The following is a 13,838-nucleotide window of genomic DNA, read 5'->3' on the forward strand; positions in this document are numbered from 1 at the left end:
ATATGGAAATTATTTTGCTTTGTGGACTCTCAGAAGCATCTTAGCGCAATAAACCGAGACTGCCATCTGCGGACAAGTTTGTGAAACTGCACCAATTCTACAAGGTTGAACCTGAATGTAAAATGAGCCGACATAAATAAAATGTTGTCATAATTCTTTAAAATATTACTTAAACTAATATGTCACGATCACGCTTTATGAACATTTTCAACAAGCAAGTTAGTGTGTGTGGGCAAGTCCGACGTGAGACGCGAGGTCAGTCGGCGTGATGTGCGTGCTCTCATTTCTGAGCCAATCCCATTTTAGATAAACACAGCATTGCGTCATTGTTTTTGTGGTAGTTGGAGCTTCAGCAGCTTACAGACATTTCGCCAACACTCAGGCCCCCAAAACTGTGAAACTACAGAATTGCATCCACTACAATGTCGCTTCAAAAGGACATTTCGTCTGACGAGAGTTTACAAGGTAAAGTATCAAGTATCAGAAAGCTTAGTCATGAAAACACGAGGTAACTAACGTTAACTCACCTAGCGTAACCCCGTTTAGCTCAACAGTTGAGGCTGTTTACTTCGATTAAAGCTTATGTTACTTCATAAATGTATTAACCAGAACTGTAAGAGGACACTTTCGTCGTAGTTACAGTTATTAAGCTTTTTTCTCCCCATTGTAAAAAAAAAAAAAAAAAAAAATCAAAACAAAGTCAAAGTCAGGGATGCCCCCTCCTACACCCCCACCCACCATTTGTTTATTGCTCTACTGTTTGCTTAGCCTGCGTGGCAGTTCTAGCCGATATACACCACTAATAATATCTCACTGGGTACCCGACCAGCATTCATATTTAAAGCATGTGCATTTAACTTAAGGTTCCTGGGTTGAGCTGCATTTCAATGGGACTGGCTCTCAAGGTACAAGCCACCGAGGAAGCCAGGAGCAAATCCCCACGTCCAGCTTAGAGGGCGACTTGGAGAAATTGCTGCTCGAAGCACAGCATGAGTCAGGCAGAAGTAGCACCAGAGGAAGCTCTCAGTGCAACAGGTTCGTGTGTAAAGGGGAAGAATATTTGTTGTGTAATACTTACTATTCAAGAAGTTATGCAAGGAGTACTTTGTCTATCTTACTTGTTGTCTTTTCAACAACAGTCCCCTTAGATCTCAGACCCCACTTCTTCTGTGGAGGGGCTCAGAGGGAAACAGCTCACAGGTACATATTTTTGGAACTATCAACCTTATCAAAATCGTATTATCATCATCTAACTGTTGTTTTCAGAATAGATACCTCTTTCACAACAGGTATTTTGACATGCTATAACAGGAAAGGGACAGGTGTAATAATAACTGCTGCATTCCTCTTAGGGGAGTTTCCTGCTTTTGTGTGTGCAGGGTTATGCAATACCACCATCATTAATATTTTTAATGCAAGCCTCACTTCTACTACTGTGACACATGAAACTGTGCCTAAAGAAAAGGTTATTACAGGTTATTTACACAGTGTTTTGCAGCCTTATGTTGTTTTTATCATTATTGATGGCCAAGCTTGTGCTCAGTGTTGTTTCGAACAGCACTTGATCATCCAAATTGTGTTTTCAGTCTGATGAAGACTTCCAAGAAAGGAGACGGGAAGTAGAAAACCTGATGAAGAAAAATGCTGACTGGATCTGGGACTGGTCCAGTCGACCTGAAAACAACCCACCAAAGTAAAGAGTTGTCTTTTGTTAACATAATCACTTCAAGATTAAAGTCAGGATTCTTCATTACTATGAGCTGATACAATGTGAAGGCACAATGACAGCAAGAAATATGACTGTGATTACCACAGAGGAAGTAAATAAGACTCAGGTTCTTCATGTCATGATTTGTAATTATGATTTGTATACTAGGGTAGTATCTGTTTGAGCAGAGGGGTGACATTAAACTGGAAGTCACTGGTTTTTAATCTCTTGAGAACAATGAAATATTAATGTGTTCCTCTGCAGGGAGTTCCTGCTGAAGCACCCAAAGCGCTCAGCCTCTCTCAGCATAAGGAACACCAGCGTCATGAAGAAGGGAGGCATTCTCTCTGCTGACTTTCTGAAGCTTTTCCTTCCCTCATTAATCATTTCCCACATACTTGCTGTTGGTTTCGGGTAAGCAACACAATCTAACGTCTAATTCTGGGAACGCTAATTTTAGACTGCATATTGCTACGGTATTTTTACATGAAGTACTTTGCCAAACAGATAAAAAAATGTGGATCTTTTAAATGACCACACCCAAAAAAAGGGACATTTTAGTTTAAATTGGCTTCATTAATTGGACGATTACAAAGTTAGTCGCTCCAATGCTACATGAATAATCAAGTGCTTGTTTCCTGTTTATTTAAGAGTAATTGATTTCAGTGTTTTTTTTTATTGTTTTTTTTTTTAATGTTTCCGCTGTTTTAAATTTTGTAGAAAAGGGAAGAACAGAACTAAAGTAGCAAAACGGTTAATAAACTAACAAAAACAGCTTTTGTCTTTCTTGTGTTTAGTATGTCAAATTTGACAAGTAATTTAGTACGCTTAGGGCTTTTTATCACTGTGTGTCTCAAGTAGTTTGTCCTAAAAACAAGAAGCTCTATGTTGAATCTATGGCATCGAAAGAAATTTGCTCGTAGAGATCTAGTTAATCATAAATGCCTAATTATGTCAACAGCTTTTTTTGTTTTCCACGTTCATGGTGAGTGAAAGATGTTTACCACCATCTTACATACTTAAACTGTTACTCTTCTTTTTTTTTTTTTTTTTTTTTCAGGATGTATATTGGGAAGCGTCTAACCTCCCATAACACCTACTAATTAGGTGGTGGTGTGTTGCGACACCTCCACACGACCATGCCTTAAGATGGGACTCACTGAAGATCAAGGGAGATGTGGCCATGTGACGTGGTTCAGTTTTGACTGAGTTTCGAGAGGATGTGTCATTGGTGTTTTCTGATGGTTTCCTATGAAAACAACGGTGACCAATCAACAGCTCCTTGCTGCTGTCCCTGTCCTGCAGATGACTGTTTTGCTGCTTAGTGCTCTATAATTCTGCATGTATTCTCCTTATTGCCTTTTTTTTTGATTGCAGTTATGTTTAAAATATTGTGCTGTGAGACTCTTTTTTTTTATTTTTTAGATCAGTGATTGAACAAGGGAATTGTCTGACGATTAATATTTTCTTTTTTGTGGGCACGTGTCCAAGGGATCATTAGCTTAGAGTTTGAGCGCATGCATTACTTTTTGCACACTTGTGCACATTTAAAATGTGACTAAGAAAATCAAATGTCAGCACGGTAAGCGGACGTGTGGTCTATGCATGTGGGACACAACATGTGTGACCCATATGGATTTACAAACCAGTGAAAGCACAAAGTAGAACACTTGACAAAGGAAAACAAAGCGTGCAGATGAACACAATTAAAATTTTATTGAACTTTGGTCAAAATAATAAGTGAATACATTGCCACCATGTTAGGAATCAATGGACAAAGACAATGCATTATTATGTGTGTTTTAACGTCATCAGTATATGTTTTGTGTAGCCAACCTTCATCTTATGTATTCACAACTACTGAGATAAGATCCACATTTGCAAATATGCGGTTCCAATTTGGGTGACATCCCTAATAAATGAGTAAGGGCACATGTATGAGGCCTGTCTTTATTTCCTACTTATTACATGACTCGGAGGCACTCTATTACATAAACTGTATGGTGTGCAATTTCCCTCCTTTTGTGTTTTCATAGACAGCCACATATAGCAGCAGTATATGAGGACATAACTCTATAAAATAGGATTTACAAATAATGCACATGAGGTTTGTAAAACGTTGGGGGACATAACTTGTAGCTGTCACTGATAGAAGTAGGTATTAAGGCTGCAGATTCCCTTTGTCCTGGACCCCATCTTGTGCCACTCAGTTTTCAGCCTGCACCCTAAGACATTGTCGAAAACCATAACTTAATCTCTTGACACAAACACATGATCAGCTGTTCCCAACAGTGGTTCTAAAACTGATAGCCCCAAATAGTATCTCCTTGACAAGATTGCTTGAGATCTGCTCAAAAGACAGTGGTGTGACTGGACATTTTTCCACCTCTCTACAACATAAAAACATGCAAAGCAATAAACATGTTTTAATACATACTTCTAAATTTAAAAACACATCTGTAGTTTTAGTTTCTTTTATTATGTGGATGACAAGGTGTACTTGAGTAGATACAGTCAGTGAAATTATGTCACCGTATTGACCGGGGTAAAATAAGAGAAGGGAAGGGAGGAAAAGAAACAAGTCCACTTTCCAAATTCATGGCCTTTTCCACCAGTAGTTTGGCCTGAATACATGGCCAACGGGGGAATGTTACAGTTAGGCTTATTGGCCATTAATCCGTGCTTCAGAGGGCCCAAAATCTTTGAAAGGTGGACACAACCTTGACAAGACGTCATTTTACGGACTTCCAAGAGTTCTGTCTTTAAATTGTGAAATGAAGGCTTAAAATGTCAACACAAACACCAACGTTCAAGAGTTTGACCTCTAGGGAGTGCCATTCCGTCAATTAGACCCAAAATGGGCTTTCTGGGTCATGGGGCATGTTGATTGCCCTGGTGCCAAAGGCAAAAAACAACCTAAGCTCATACTCAAAATAAAACAGGCCTATGGATCAACCTCCTGTGGCAAAAAAAGTAGACACGTGCTTTCGAATTCTTCACCAGGAGGACAACAAGGCTGTTTCTTCTTATACAGATAGACAAGTAGTAGGCTTAACTACACAGGTACGGTAAAAGCCCTATCCTCTGGAGACCCATATCTTCTAGTTGATTTTGTCCTGGAAAATGTACAAGTTGTTGGTGGCTGCCACAGCTATCACGTTATCTTTGGGGTGCCAGGCAGTGTGGAGGATCTTCTTGTTGAAGTCCAGGCTGTCCACGCTGATCTCATCCTTCTTCCTCTTGCCGCCGGTGGACACTTTACGTGGCTTGAGCGTAGCCCGCGGTTTGCTGCTCTCCCGGGAAGCCTCCAGTGTGATATCCCGCCTTGTGTTGCGGTCAAACATTCGGAAGAAGTTGTTGTAGGAGCCGGTCATGATGGCACTAACAGAGGGAGGAAAAGAAAAAGAAAAACATTGTATTAACTGTAAAGGGGAAAACCAAGAGTAGCAAAGCGACTGATGGATCTATGAACCAGGGAGACGGAGCAGAATTTTAAAACATATAGAGATGTAGCCAGTGAAACGCTTACCTGTCACTGCCATTCCAGCAGCACTCAAACTTGTCAAAGATGCAGTCGTTCTCATACAATGAGCAGAGTTTACTGCGAAGGTATTCATGGACCTGAAACAACACATCACAAAAACTAAATATCCACTTGAAAAATGTCTCCATCGGTTTAGATACCATGTAAGTATCAAAGAGTGCTTACAGTTTACACAATACTTGGTCTTCTGCCCATCAGCTCATGCTTTTTTTTTTAAAATCTCAGTGAATAGTGACATTTGTTTTTCTAATGAAAGTGCCCTCACATTACATGGCTGACAAACACCTTTGAGGCAGCAGTTTTTTTTTATCAGAGTCACAAGGAGCTTGCGTCTCATTCTTTTTATCACCCCCCTCAGTTTTTGAACTGCTTTGCTAGATTTAAGAAAGAGTTTTCATTCAGAAGATTCCAAATACACAACAAACAAAATTAACCAAAACTGATAAATGGGAATACAAATTGACTGGCACAGATGAGATGAGAGGGTTCACTGAGTTCTGCACAAGCCCCCAAAAAGATGTCTTGAATTAGTGAGCTTTTTTTTTAACTCAATGGATAATGTCAGTTATATCTGAAGACCTCAGTAATCCGTACACACCTGATACGTTTCCACTGGCCTGTTCTCCATGTTGAGGTCCCAAACTTTGACGGAGAGGTAGTCACGTGTCATCATGTAGCGTCCGCTGTGACTAAACTTCACGTCTGAGATGGAGGAGATGATCTCAGAGAAAAAGGACCTGCTGCTTGGGTCCTCAGGTTCCTCAAAAACTAAAAATACACACACACACACACAAAAAGTCCTTACATCTCTTCGTAGCCAGTCTCAGAGTCGCATATTAGTCCGTGCCGAAAGAATGATTTTTCGCAATATTTTCGATAAATTCAGTTCCTAAAATTTTCTGATGAACTCGCAGAACACCCGCAGAACTACAGTGGGGGTACTTACACTTTGAGTGCCTATCGCAGAGAGCCGCTGCTCGCATGTCACACAGGCGGATGGTGCCTTTGCTACTGCTGTACACAAATACATTGCATTGGTGTGGATGGCACTCAGCAGCTGTGATTACTTCTGTCAGTTCCTCCATGTTGGCGGGCTTGATGTCTACAATATCTGGGGAACGCACTGTTAAGGATCTAGCAGTCTCACGTTTCATTATGATTACACATTAGCACATTAACTTAAGCCACGTTGGCAACATCTGCTTCCTGATGATGAAAAAGGATACTAAAACTTCTGTCTGTGATTTCCAAGTGCCATAGATTTATTCTTAGGTCATCTGCCGAGAGGTAAGTTTCGTGATCACTATTTACAGAAATGGAATTAATGTGATAGGTGTGCGCATTTGCAAAGATCCTCCGGGGGCTTGCTTCTACCATAAGATCCATTGGCATCAGTACTGGTACCTGAAATGTACAAGGCATGCTCTTAAATGCAATTTTACAAATATCATCACTTGTCATATATATGTATGAGGCAGGTCTGAGGTGTGGTTGCACATACCCGTAAAGAGGTGATTCTAAAGGGGTCTCTGAGTCGTCCGTCTTCATCTTTCAGGTTGTAACCTTCCGCTCGTTTATCCCGTTCACTTATTTTCCACAATTTGATAGTTTTATCTGACGGGAATTCCAATGAAAAGGGAGCGTTAAGTCACGGTTTCAGATTCTTAAATGGACAATAAATCCGCGCAGGTTGAAAACTCTTACCATTTGTTGAAAGTAGAAAGTGAGCAGCGTTTTGTTGGGGTAGCCATCTTATTTTATTAATTTTTTCTTCGATTTCTAAACTTTTCAAATAGTCAAATTCTGGCTCATGACTCTGAAAAGTGCTATAGACGTTGTACTCCCCACGCAGGTGTGGACGATTCTTAGACTAGAAAAAAAAAGGAGATAGGAATACAGAAAACACGAGTCACCAGGCATACACACATTTAATGCAACGTGGGGCCAGTAAATCACCTCTGGCAAAACACTTCTCTAAATTGATCTTACCTCCTGTTCATGTTGAAATATCACTACTCTGCCTCCTTTGTCTCCAGTTGCAAGTAATTCTCCTGAATAGTTGAACTCAACCGTTGAGATTATGTCAGCTGAAAAAAAAGAAGACATGAATGAGAGTGAATCCTGATTAGCAGCAGTGAACTAAGCTAATGATTTCAACAATCAATAGCCAAGTTTGAGTAAATGGAATTGACGTTACAGAGACCAATGTCATTTGGGGTAGTTCCGATAGCTTAAAATAAATTTGGAAGATATTCGTAGCATCATTCTGGCTACTCAAAACAAGCAGAAATATTTGTGATTTATCCCAACTTGTCAAAATAATAACTACAGATGTCTCAAAGTTCACTGAGACTTGTCCAAGCTGTTTTGGGTTACATTGCTAATGGAAGATTTGCCCAGTAGAGGATTCGAACAGCACTGGCAGAAGCAATGAGGAGAGTATAGTTTTAAATGGCTAGGCTACAATCTCCTATCTTCTGACAGTCATCTGTAGTGTCATTTTGCAGAATCTAGACTCAATTCAAAACACCCATGTGTTATTAAAGCTGCAGTCTGCAAGATTTGTTGTTGTCATACGTAAAGTCCTACTTTTTGGCATTTTAACAGTTTACATGATCTATCAGAACGCTTGAAGTTGAAAACGGTGACCTCCGTAGTCGCAAAATGCAAGAAATGCTTATTTTTTAACCGAAAAATAAAAAGTTATTCAACTTCCTGTCCCGCCCCTTCAAAACACATGAGAACTTGTGCACGTAGACGTGCACGCCAGATGCGCCTACACGACTCCTCATTCATCAACTCACCTGTCATTTGCGATCATGGAAGACACAGTAAGTAGACTAGCCCGTAATGAAGTTCAATAGTCTAGATAAATAAGCGTGGGGACGAGCCTACCTTGTATCGCGCGTGCACAATCGGTGATTGACAGGCAACAGAGCCCAGCTCGTAAACCTGATTGGTTACCTTTTACCGGTCCGGTCTGCAATTTTGTAAACAAACCTGCTGGCTTTGGAGGGACCTAGCGGGACATATAGGGGACCTAGAGAACTCATTTTTTTTTGTATTGGGGTATTTAATATACTACTTTCAGAATCCCCGGACAGTTCCAGGCATTATGCTTGAAAAAGAGTTGCAGACTGCAGCTTTAAAAGCTAAAAGTTAGACTTCTGTAAGAATCAATGCGATAAGGCAGAAATATCCTTGAACACAACTATAGGTTTATTCTGACTAAAAAACTTTGACTTTAGGTACTTGAAATTTCAGGATGTAGATTTTCTGAACTGAGAAAAAAACATAAGACACCTTCAGGAATTAAAACAGTCACAATTCCACTGGACATAGCTGGGACTTTAATCTACAACAGGTTGTAATTAACTTCCAGACATCAGAAATAGGAAATGTAATCATTTCTGGCTGCTTTTGAACATCTACAAAAACCAAAAGTGTCCCCTTTTTAGGCTGCTGGGATCAATGTTTCCAAAATCACTAATAATTTGCACAGACGCGCTTAAAATCTAGTACACGTGAATGAAAAATGGGACAAATATTGCCCAGAACTAGTGAAATTGTGGACATCTAAAATGTGATTATTGACAAGATAGAATTGCATTGCAGGTGTATGCATCACACACCCGAGCTAGTTACTAAATACTGAAAGAGCTAGCCATCATTTTGGCACACCAACAGCGAAAGACACACGAAGTGTACATCCATCCAGGTATGAATGAAAACAAGCCATGATGTCACTCCACAATTTATGGACGCAGCACATTGACGTCATGGACACGGTCGCTCCCCTTTAATAGTTTAGCTGCCACCTAGCATACAGCTAGTTAGCGGCATTCAGCAATTTATAGGGTAAGGGCGTTTGCACAATTGATCCACAAACAGATTTACACCAATCACGACAGCCGTCTTTCACCAAAACCTCTGTGTAAATTTTGTCGATAGCCAGAGTGCATCTTCATGGGAAGCCCACAGGGCATCATCATCAGATCATCTAGCTAGCTGCCAACCATTTTAGCCTAGCCACCGAGCTAACGTTAGCTACATACCTTCCGCAACATCTTCATCTATGGCTCCTTTCACTTGAGAGAAACACCACTGAAAATCATTTCCTCCTGCAACTCCTGTAAAAAGAACACAGCGTTAGTTTGGATCAGGTTCACGTTTCGCTTGGCGATAAGATGACCTGACAGTTACACAGTTTGACAACTTAGCTTGCCAGGGCTACCGTTGGTTAGCCAACTTGCAGATTCAGGCCATCACACACACCAAGAGAGGTGGATCCTTTTCCTCCCTTCAAAAGTAGCTTACCCGCCATTGCTTCATTTAGCAGCTCTTGTTGTACGCAGCTTCCAATACCTAATCAACCAACGCGGCTTGCTCGGGGAAATAGATAGCATCCACAATCAGTGTGAAGACTCGGGTCCAGATCTGTCAAGACCACGGAAATTATCCGTGATTTTTTTTTTTTTCTTCCAAAATGGCGCACAGTACATGGAGAAATGACGTCATGCACACATGCCACATCCTGGCTCCATCCATCCATCCTCCTCCTGTGCATCACTTTCTTACATGTGCATTTCGTGTGCACCTTCCATAGACTCCACTTTATCTCTCTGAAATACATCGTCATACCATGGTATTGTATCATTTTGAAACCAACGTAGCCTTTTTCTGATGAATGAAACAAATGTTTTCCCAACGCTGTACAGCCCTACTGATTAAATCCAAAGCAAACAAAATCAAATTTGAATGAATAGCAAGCCTGGTCATTTTTCTGACCATGTGCTTAAAGAGCAGATATTTCACTGATGTCATTTTCACAGCAAGTAATATTCTAAATGCATAACACATGTCTACTTTCAGATGACACAATTTATGATAAGTAGAACAAGGTTGTTGTTGTTTTTTTTTCTAATTGTTTGTTAATTATCAAGTCATTTTTGAGTGCAATGTCACTTAAAAATATTAGACAGAATGAGGTACCCCCTGCTTTTATTGGATGGTCACTTAGTGACATCTAGTGGCAAAATGTAGACAATCCAGTTCAGTTTTGCTGGGTGTGTTGTGCCTTCAATCAAATGCCTGTTCACCTTCAAGGCATTTTATTTTGCGATGTGCTGTCATAATTTCTGTAAAATCTGAGAGGTCAAACAAGTTAGTGTTCATTTAAGTAGAAATAAACCATTGGGAATAAGGGTAAGGACATGACTTATAATCCTACCACATAGTTGCCACCCATACAGGAGTTAAGAGGGGTTGCAGCAGTTCTTGAATCTTTACCTCAAGTAGGCTTTCTTGTCATGAATAAATGACCGTTTTGTATAATCTAATGAAAAAAAAGACGAAAAAAAGTTTTTCTTTTTTTTCCAAAGAGTATGCAAACGGACCCAAACACGTCTCATTTTGTCTCATTCGGACATCACTTGGGACTACAGCAAGCTCATTTACTGCATCATATTTTGATGCGCATACTCACAGGATTTGGCTTACAGCTCACAGTCTTTTGCAGTTGATTTAGGAACATTCCAGACCCTGGCTGAAGAAATGCATGTGGGTGTGTTTCCAGCATAGATCATGTCCCCACATTTCCCAGAGCGTCCCTTCATCCTGCCTTCACTAAACATTTAGAGGGTTTTTTTCCCCTTACTGTTGCGTGTTATTCCCTTGACAGAGGTACTGTCCCTTACACATCTCATATCCTCTTTCACAATTAAATAAATTAAGTAAGACCTGTTAGGGTTGGTTAAAGGTTTAGGGGAAATATTAATTTCTTTATTTGTCAGCTATAGGAAAAACTTGAATGCACAGCCAGTACATTAGAACTCTTGTGGTTGACAATTTCCAACCTTATTAAACCTTTTTGACTCCAATATAACGGTTTCCAATCGACACCAACCAAGTTTTTGTTAATGGGACAATTTAAAAACAGCGTCGTTCAAAAGAAAAAAAGTGACAGTAACATATTTTGCACTGTCGTTGCAGAAGTAAATCATATGAATGTCAAACACTTATCCAGCAGAGACGCCATGATATGACTTTATGAATAAAAACAACCCAAGCTTGTATAATTTTCCAGACTTTTTGCAATTAGTTGTGGGCTACATTTCCTGTTTAATGGAGGTCCCATCAATCTGCTGCTATGTGAGATCACAATAATGAGAGCATGCAGTTTTATTATGTGATACAACAAGTGCTAGATAAAACAATTTTTTAATGTTCATTAGTAACACGAGGAAAAATAAAAGACAATATTGCTTTCATTATCTCCCATTTGACGCCATGTTCCACTCACCTTTAATTCATTCAACAATTATTTAATGTCCTATGATGTCATACCTGGGATGTTTGTATTACACTGTTTGGGACTCTTCAATAGTATTCAGTCTTCCAACTGAGCATTTTCATTTAACAAGAAGTGGGTTTTTCATATAAACAAAATTTTCAAGCTATGTTCAAAACTAGCCTAAATGAGTCCTGTATGTTTATTTTGTGATATTTCTTTTGTGTGTCCCTCAGCACAGTGGTGAAAAGTGAAAAAAAGGGGGAAAACAACAAACTTATAAACACACACAAACACACGAAAATAGTTGTTAGAGGTGTGGTGGTCATTTTTAGTTTCATACTTATTTCTCTGTGAGAAGCACTCTCTGTAGGATGGGTGTTGTCGTGAATTGGGAATAAAATGATTGCCCATTGGGGTTGAATTTGCTATAAAAAAGTCTCATTCCAAAAAATATGGGAAAAAAAGCTCATGGAGCGTGAGAATGTGTGATATCTAGGCCACATTTGGAGCAGATAAAATAGAATAAGCACAATTGTTCCTTTGAGTGCACCAGTTGATAGAAACACACCATTTATGTGCATACTAATATTTTCATTTAGCTGAAGATAAGGTCCTCTGTTTGCCTTATGCTCGATTTTTACTCTGCAGTAGCGGAGTGGCTTATGAAAAGGAATCATAAACAAAAAAAGAGTTTTGAAAAAGATCGTTTATCTTGTTTTATAAGCTTGCTGTCAATTAAGGCAAACTGTGATCTTGAGCTTGAAGTGTTACACGGGGATGATGCTGTATTGTGCCCATATGTTTTTGTTATGTGTTTTCTGTTTCTGCAGCTTGTCCTAGAGGTGTCAAGACAATAAACAAGAGTGCACTCTGGAAGACCTGCACCAAACCTGACCAAAACCTTCTCTCCAGTATCTCCCGAGCTACACATCTTTCTCATCAATCACACAGTATATCCCATGGGAAGAAGCAGAGCAGAGGCCTCGAGGTTAGGCACACATAAACACACACATTCATGCACACAGCTATCCTTATTTGGACAAAATCTCAACTCAAATCTCAAACCAAACTTTACCCATAGCCACCAGCGATAGATAGATAGATAGATAGATAGATAGATAGATAGATAGATAGATAGATAGATAGATAGATAGATAGATAGATAGATAGATAGATAGATAGATAGATAGATAGATAGACAGACAGATAGATCAAGAATGAAGAATACATGGTGAAATCCATGCATTTGATAATAAAATCTCCACTATATGTTTACCAACTCGTGTACTGTTTCCATTTGTAGTTATAGGAATATCAGTTCATATTATGCCATATTACAGGCACAGAAATTCTGCGATTCCCCGCTGTTTGTATGAGGAAGCGCTCAGATATTCAAAACTGGAACAGTGTACTTATTGATATTTAAGCCTAACCATGAATTATTTTAAAGGACAAACCCCAACCAATCACTACTGAGACAGCAGGTAGAAAAGGCAGGTTATTGGACAAAGTTGGGTCGAATGGAACTTGAGTCTGGTTCTTTCCTGAGTCCTCATCAGCCTTTTTGAGCATGCAACAGTTGTCCAATAATACATTTGTGATGGTATCGTGTGATGCAAAATGTAAACATGTCACAACTTGTAAAGGGAAATGTACGCCTGTAAATTCTTTGGAGCTTTGAAAATGTCATAACTTTCAAACATGTGAGCATGGGTGACGGCATCATGTAATACAAAACACAGATAATTACAATCATGACAAACAGACATAATGACATGATGATTTTGTTAACTACAAAATGTAGTAGTTTAATGAATTTTGAGCCCTTAGCGTCAAAGTGCTACATTTGGCACCGTGGGCCAAAGTAGCTATTGCACATTGTGGAGTGAAACTGCATTGAATGGGGGAGATAAGTTTTAGATTATCAGCAGATGGCTCAACAAAGTTCTGTTGAACAGTTAACACTTTAAGAACTCTACCCTCTAAAACACCTTTGACTTTTCTGCGCACCAAAAGCGTTTGTACTTTGCTGGCTTCAACTTCTGGTTAAATGGAGCACTGTGCATCCGTCTGCTCTTACTTGCCGAATAGAGAACAATCATGTCTTGATTTGAAAGCAATAGGAGTGTGGGTGCGTTATAGATATTCAACTTATGATCAAATTACAATTAGGGGTTTTAAAAGCTGCTTTTTGAATCCTAAAAAAAGTGTGTGTTTTTTTTCCTCACATTCATTTGAATTGGCTCGCGTTTGTCTTCACAACATGTTACAAATTAGAATGTATCAAATTGCGG

At 39.4% G+C, this 13,838-nt stretch overlaps 2 protein-coding genes across 2 annotated transcripts; one reads left to right on the plus strand and one right to left on the minus strand.

Moving 5' to 3' along the window:
- The first annotated feature begins 311 nt into the window (after window positions 1-311).
- Window positions 312-3,640, plus strand: LOC142395205 (BCL2/adenovirus E1B 19 kDa protein-interacting protein 3-like). Its single transcript, XM_075478426.1, has 6 exons — window positions 312-465; window positions 864-1,035; window positions 1,140-1,200; window positions 1,587-1,693; window positions 1,973-2,122; window positions 2,769-3,640. Exons 1-6 carry the CDS (start codon window positions 423-425, stop codon window positions 2,809-2,811), a joined length of 576 nt encoding a protein of 191 aa, XP_075334541.1. The 5' UTR covers window positions 312-422; the 3' UTR covers window positions 2,812-3,640.
- Window positions 3,406-9,758, minus strand: LOC142395189 (serine/threonine-protein phosphatase 2A 55 kDa regulatory subunit B delta isoform). Its single transcript, XM_075478425.1, has 10 exons — window positions 9,570-9,758; window positions 9,308-9,382; window positions 7,242-7,339; window positions 6,957-7,122; window positions 6,754-6,866; window positions 6,479-6,656; window positions 6,199-6,363; window positions 5,851-6,020; window positions 5,238-5,329; window positions 3,406-5,089 (listed from the first exon to the last, which is right to left on the minus strand). Exons 1-10 carry the CDS (start codon window positions 9,574-9,576, stop codon window positions 4,810-4,812), a joined length of 1,344 nt encoding a protein of 447 aa, XP_075334540.1. The 5' UTR covers window positions 9,577-9,758; the 3' UTR covers window positions 3,406-4,809.
- Between the last annotated feature and the right edge of the window lie 4,080 nt (window positions 9,759-13,838).

Source organism: Odontesthes bonariensis, chromosome 2, assembly GCF_027942865.1.
Source record: "Odontesthes bonariensis isolate fOdoBon6 chromosome 2, fOdoBon6.hap1, whole genome shotgun sequence".
Taxonomy (NCBI): Eukaryota; Metazoa; Chordata; class Actinopteri; order Atheriniformes; family Atherinopsidae; genus Odontesthes; species Odontesthes bonariensis.